Genomic DNA, 7,034 nt, shown 5'->3' on the forward strand with positions numbered 1-7,034 from the left:
CTCCCTCCTGCCCATGGCCGCCGCGCCGCGCCCGCCCGCGCGTCACTTCCGCCACGACGGGAAGAGCCGGGCATCGAGTCTCTGTTCCCCCGCCCGCCCCCGCCGCTGGGACAGGCGCGGGCGGGCAGGAAGCGGCCGATACTTCAAAAAATAACCATAATTAAAAAAACAGTTTGCGGCAAAGCGCGTTTAAACTTCAAGAAAGCCCACGGAGAGCTCAGGTAGGAGACTGACATTCCGCATTGTTCCGAAAGACAAAGTTCTGAAAAGAGAAATGACACTGTCGTCCCCTACGGAGTGTTTTAATATATTTCTAAGTACAATTCGTGTCTGATTTTGGAAATACAAATACATTTCGAATGGTTAAGAACAAAAATTAAAAAAATATTTTGAACATCAGCCAGCTGAAAATATATTTATCTAGTAAATCATCTCTCAAAGCTTTTATATATTTAATCATTCTAACTAAACATAGTACCCTTAAAAAACAAGTTCATAAAAATGTAGAAATGAAATTGTGGAATAAGATTACTGGGATATATATACATACACACACATTCAATGTATACACAGAATTACAAGGGATTTTGTTTTGTTTTGAGGTGGTTGTTTTTTTTTTTTAAGTTTGGAAGGTTGTTATACCAAGGGAACTAGTAAGCAATGCTCAACTCCTGAGTTCCTCAACCAAGATAACCATAGGCTAACTTTTAAATCGTTTTTATCTTTTTTTTTTTTTTTTTTTATACACAAGATATTCCATGTAAAGCAGCAACAGCAGTGCAGTTACTGGTAGCAACATCTCAAAAGTAATAAAAAACCCATACATCCAGACAGTAGTACATTGCACACACACGTGATTCTCATACACCCATCAACAATTGGTCAGAGTATTAAATCAGTGTACAAATTAAATATTTCCAAAAATGTGCAAAAAAGTCAACATTGATAGAAAAAAACACCTTTGTGTACATACATTACAAACTGTGCCCAGCATTCAACTGAGAGTAAAAACATTTACAGTGAGAAACCGATAGATTAAATAGAGAATTTAATGGCTACATAAAAATGTACATTAGATCAAGAGGAAATTTACAAATTTTTATTCATAGCTTCATGAAAACGAAAAGTCTACGCTCCAATTCATCTAACCCTCTTCCATCTATTTACAGTGATATTCCATTATACGACTCCTGCAAGGTCTGAGATGACAGACACTGTGTTAATAAACCCTTCCAATTTAAGATGACACCACCTTTTATCCTGGTATCAATGAGAAACAAACCCTAGGGAACTGACAAACTAATGCCTGTTCAGAAAAGAAAACACAATCCATGGGTTTAAATCCACATGGTATAACCTCTGGGGAAAAGGATGGTCTAGTTCTGGGGTAAAAGACATGGAAAAACCTCTGAAATATGTCCCTCAAATATCCACTCTGGAGCCAAGTATCCTTTTCCTTCTCTCTTGACAGGAGGCCCTGACCTCCAGTCCTCATTGGTGGACTCAATGCAAGGGCTGAACCATAAGGTATATTATTTTTTGTGTTTTAATCCAGTTCCTCTCCCTTTAAAGTAAATTTATGAAAAACGAGACGTAGCCAAAGTGTAACTGCGAGGGCTGGTGCTTTGAAACAGGAGAAATTCCATTTCCTCCATCCCACCTACCCCTCAAACACCTACCTATGTATATTGCTAGAGAAAGCCCTAGTTGGAGTTTGCAAGGCCCAGGGGTGCAGGTGGGTGCCCGAGGGGCTCGGTGCCAGCAGGCAAGGGGGATCCCCAGCCCTGGCAGGAGGGGGAGCTGGGCAGGGACCTTGGGGCAGCCCTGCTTGCTCATCGCCGCCGGCCACGGGAACCTGCAGTGTCCTGGGTCTAAGTGATGAGGCCTTGGGGTAAAGCTGTACATGAACTTGCCCCTAATTCAGGAGCTGTCAGTGGCTGACATCATACACCTATGCTGTATTTAAAATTATGCTAACTATAAAGAAAAATAAACAGTGCAGGCCAAGTGGGGGAAATAAAAAGATAAAGGAGCTCCTTTGTTTCTGAACAAGGATTTTGATTCGGAAACCCCCAGGCTCGTAGCAATTCTGTCTGACCCCCCCCTCTGGTGTGCATTTGTGGGTCCTCCCAAAAGCAGCATCAACTCCCCAGGTAACTGCAGGTGACATCTGCTGTCACATCACGCAGACTGCTTCCCAGCAGCTGTGAAATGTTCTGACTATGGCACACTGAGCAGTTCAGTCACAAATCTACTTATCTTCATAGTGTTCCTTAAATGTCCCAAAGCTCAAACCTGGCTGTAAAAGGCACCAGGTTTAGTCACAAGCTGATGCATTAATTTTAGAATTACAAGAATAAGATTAAGTTAAAAAGAGTTTTAAAAAGCAAACTCTTAATTTTAAAGCTGGCATGGATTTTGCACATCAGAACAGCAACTATGAACACCCAAATCTCTTAAATATGGGCAGTGTTTATCACTTTTTACTAGTACCTGCTTTACTCAGTTAGCAATAGCTTACTGACGGATATAAAAGTAACAGTACTAATCCATGAAACCTCACTTTTGGCTGTACATACATGGGGATAGAAAAGCTTTGGTAATTTTAAGTGATTTTTACACTGCAGACTTGTCATTAACACAAGACAGCAAGTTACCAGCAGAAAGAAATGATTCTGGCATTAATACTTCTGCTTTTCCAGGAACACCATAGGGACTTACATTCAAGCACACACATTATGCTTTTCTATACGCATGATAAAGACTTCCAAGATTAAAAAGTAAGAAATTGATTATAAATAACTGTAGATCTGACCATTTTGCTCAGGTCTCTGAAGCTGCAGTTAAGACATTGCTCTATGTTGTCCCAAAAAATGGCTTGCTGTACTGCGCTGTACCTACACGTGCTACAAGGCTTTCAGTCAAGACAACAGCAGGACTAGGATTATCCAAAAGGCACAGGAAAGAATTTCATGGGCACAATGCTAGCTACACTAAGAAATCTGTTGATTTCCTTAGACACATCATATTTCTGTGTGCCAAAAGTAAACAGCTTTTAATAGCAGTTCCAGATTCACAACTGTACCAAAAGCAATTTCAAGTCCCTTCAGAGCCTGGCTGCACTCTCTGCAGCAAACCCAGAATCCAGAGCTGGGAAGCTAAACCTTGACTCTTAACAGTTTTTCTGTGAATGCAGAAAAGTAATGTTTCTGCCATGTGCCTCAGCATGCAGGCTCTCAAACACAAATACAAACCCTGTATTAATTCAAGAAGCTTTCAGGAAGTGCTTTCATAATGACTTCTTAGAATTCTCCATTGAAATGTCTGCAGCAGACAATTCTCCATGCAGTTAGGAGAATTCTAGTTTGGGCACTTGGAAAAATCCCACACTCTATGACTGTTTTGGTGACATGGAATTGCATGACATATTTCAATGTGGTTTTCAAATATGAACAAAATTAAGGCATACCATTAAAAAGGCACTAGCTAAAAAAAAGTAACTTTCCCTGTTGTTATACTGATTAGCTACAAATAAAATTGCAAGTCACATTAAGATTTTAAGACTGTATTTAAGCCATCAAGAAAAAAGTCTGTGTCGATTGAACTTTGCAGTTATTAGAGCCATACTTTTAAAAGTCCTTGCATGGATATTTTTATCACCCAAATTATAAACAACCAACTTGCTCTAACATGACTGAAACTTTCAGTCTCAAACAGGACTCTTAGTTACACCATTAAAACCATACTACAGAAGTAGCTTAACTTTTGTTACTTAACACATGCAACAAAAAGAATAATAAAATTAATTGTAGATGAGTCCTTTGGAAATATGCATAATCACTGTGAACCTTGATCCTTATTTTTTGAGAGTACATCATTTACAGAAAAGCAAGGCTACCCTGAAACAGTATTGTTTTCATTGGCTTATTCTAGTAATTGTATTCAACAATTAAGAATAATTAATGATTCTAAAATGCTGGTATCTTTGTAAGATAATAGAAGTTGTGAGCAGGGATCTTGGCTCTGCAACCCTCCTCCAATGGTTTAAGCATGCAATTCCATGCACTCTCAAATGCTAGAACAAGGGTTTGTTCATTATCACAAGATGGGTTATCAAAAAGGGTTTTACAGGCATTGTGTACAGAGGTACTATGTTATTTAATGCAGCTTGGTTTACTATCTTACCCCAAGAGGGGACAAATATTAGCTCATCTTTTGGAAAAAGTCTGATTTAGCTTCTCAATTACTTCTAGCTCAAAAAACCTATGTAAATAACCATCTAATTTACTGTCCATCTAATTTAACCATCTAATTTACTTCCCAGGAGAGGGGGATCGTCTAGCAGACGGTGTAGCAGATCTTTTTTGGGGAGGCTTAAGTCCGTAGACAAATTCTCAGGGTGGAAAAAAGGAAACAGTTCAAGCCTAATCTTAGTTAAATTAATGCATTTTTACTGGCATCACTGAAACTGGCAAATGCCATCTTCATTTAAGAAGCACCATCTTTATGTTGGCAGCTTTCTGATATGTTAAAAAAATAAAGGAAAATTCCTTCTGCAAATTCTTGTTTTCCTGGCTCCAAAACGCTTACTGTTGTCATGACTGAATGCCATTTTTTAGAAAAGGCACAAAAGCAGCAAACATGATTATTCAGTTATTAAAAATCACAATGAGGAAGTGATATTGCAATACACGAGCCAGCACTGTCTCACAAAAAGGACACATTAAAAGAAAACTAGATTCTGAAATTTTCAAGCTTCAGAGAGTGCAGATTATTTTTAGAATAGTATATTTAAATGTTACAAATGCTACAAGGTAAACCTGGTTAAATTTTCCCTTTAATGTCCTTTTTTTGGTAATATAACATTTCTTACCTTTTCAGATACCAATGTCCACTACTGATATTTATGTACATTTTCACCTTGGTTTTGGTACCTTCCTAATCTGTTTGGAATCAGTAATTTCAATTATATGATCTTTAAATTACCTACAAAAACTATTAGGCTCTACATTAAGCTTCCCATCCCTGCTGTCACTAAACATTGCTTAGAAAGCAAAGGTCCTTACAGCAGAGTAGATACAATTCTTCTTAAAGGCTGCTTTCACAGCTTTTATATAATGACAGAGAAGCAAAAAAAAAAAAAAAAAAAAGTCAGTACAAACTGACTTTCCCTTCAGCCTTCTCAACTTCTCTGGTCTAGCTAGCTCTTTCCATGCTCAGAAAACTTTGCACAGTTGTGTACCCTGACTGAGAAAATGATAAACTGGGTAAAATAATCACCTAAAGCAAAGAAGCCACCACTTTCAGTCACAGGAGAGATGACCTCAAAAAAAATCACTCCTACTCCACTACAGGTACAATGACTAAGATAGATCCATTCTTCTGCTTACACTGTGGTGCAAAATTTGGAAGTTAGCAGAATAAGTTCAGAAATCTCATGAGTGAACTGCCATGGGAATGGATAAGCTCATTTTTCTGTCTCCATGCACTTCATCATTCTGATACTCCCCTAAGGATGCAAAACAGGTGGAGCCTTATCAGAGTGGACAAGTTCACAGGACCAGCCCGCTCTGCCTTTACAAAACAAAAGCAAGCAATGAATCATCCAAAACAGTATGCATTATTTCAGTTGTGTAGTCCAATAGTTTATTTCAAAATGCCCTTTTAAATTATTTATGTTGTGTTCTACAAAAATACGAGAGTTTGACTCTTCTGTTGTGAAAAGTCAGTTATGCACTACACCTGATCAGTAGCTGGACTTCTCAATTGAGAAGCACTGTTTCAAAGTATTACTTTTGTTCTTTTATTATACTCTTTCAGAAGTTGAAAATTGATTAATGTATGGTTTTATGACTATTGGAAAACTGACAAACAGCAATCATCTGGATTATCAGGCTGGAGTAATGACACTCAATTTATTTAACTGCTGGCTCTCTCTGCGCTTTTGGCCTATTCTTCATACCATTGTATTTTGCGCTGTGCCTCCTTGTTTATGTGGATTCATCATTGCTAGTTTCCTAAAAATACAACTGGAGTCCTGTCTTTCTCAGTGACTTATTCCTAGTGTTAGAAGATGCTTCGCTTCATTTCATGAATTTTCAACACATCCTAGATGACTGACCTGTGTTACTAAAACAGGTTTTTTAGTGCATAATGGGAAGATTTTTATATTATTCAGGCACTTGATGTTGACATACATTCCATCCTAGCACCTCTCGACAGCTTTGAAAACATTATTGATTTCTTATAGCTCATTCTGAATTAACTCAGATACTGCAAAAGGAGTAGTCACTCCCCTTCCCGTCCCAGCTATTAATGGGATTGTGAAGGAGAAATTACTCTCATCATCATTATTTTTTCTGATCTGGGATAACCATCTTCCCTCCAAGCCCATGCAGCAGAGGTTCTTTGGCAGATACAGCAGGAGGCATTCTCCTAATTATTTACATCCAACAGCTGACTCTTAAGTCTATTACAGAAATTTTTCCCTTGCAGTATAGGAGTTCCTAGGAGTCTGGGTCCGTAATCTGTTTACCTCTCATTATTTTCCTATTAAGATAATAGAATAGTTCTACACAAAATCATCTAACTAGTACCATCAGTGTTGAGCTCTTTTTTATTATTTTCTTTTGGTCACAAAGAAGTACCAATTAGACACACTGCTGTACAAAGAGTTCCAAGTTCTTCCAGCTTTACTTTTAACTTTCAGAACAGCACATTCCAGCTTAAACTGTAAAATCCAGACATTTAATAAAATGCTAAAATATAGTAAGAACTTAGAACTCTCTGCTGCAAGTGCCTGTAATATAAAGAAGAATCACAGAGAAGTAACCTTCCTGTCCTTTAGCTGCATGTCTGTTTTTCCCTGCACCCTGAGTCAGTCAGCGGTGTCAGAAAAAGTCACACAGTTCCTGACTGTCCAAGCATTTGTCTTTTTTTTTTTTCCCCTCCTTTAAATAAGGAACAAATATGTACTAAAGTGCTTTATCTACAGGAACCACATCAGTACATTATATAAACAAAAAGTTCTAGTC

At 38.1% G+C, this 7,034-nt stretch overlaps 1 protein-coding gene across 1 annotated transcript in view; it reads right to left on the reverse strand.

Moving 5' to 3' along the window:
* ERCC3 (excision repair cross-complementation group 3) overlaps positions 1-243 on the reverse strand; it is a 21,029-nt gene extending 20,786 nt beyond the window's left edge. Inside the window, exon 1 of the mRNA XM_009996235.1 lies at positions 235-243. Coding sequence (XP_009994537.1) covers positions 235-243 — 9 coding nt within the window. The remainder of the gene's footprint in view (positions 1-234) is intronic.
* Positions 244-7,034: the final 6,791 nt, after the last annotated feature.

The sequence above is a fragment of the Chaetura pelagica genome, unplaced genomic scaffold, assembly GCF_000747805.2.
Source record: "Chaetura pelagica isolate M959 unplaced genomic scaffold, ChaPel_1.0 scaffold3, whole genome shotgun sequence".
NCBI classification, from domain to species: Eukaryota; Metazoa; Chordata; class Aves; order Apodiformes; family Apodidae; genus Chaetura; species Chaetura pelagica.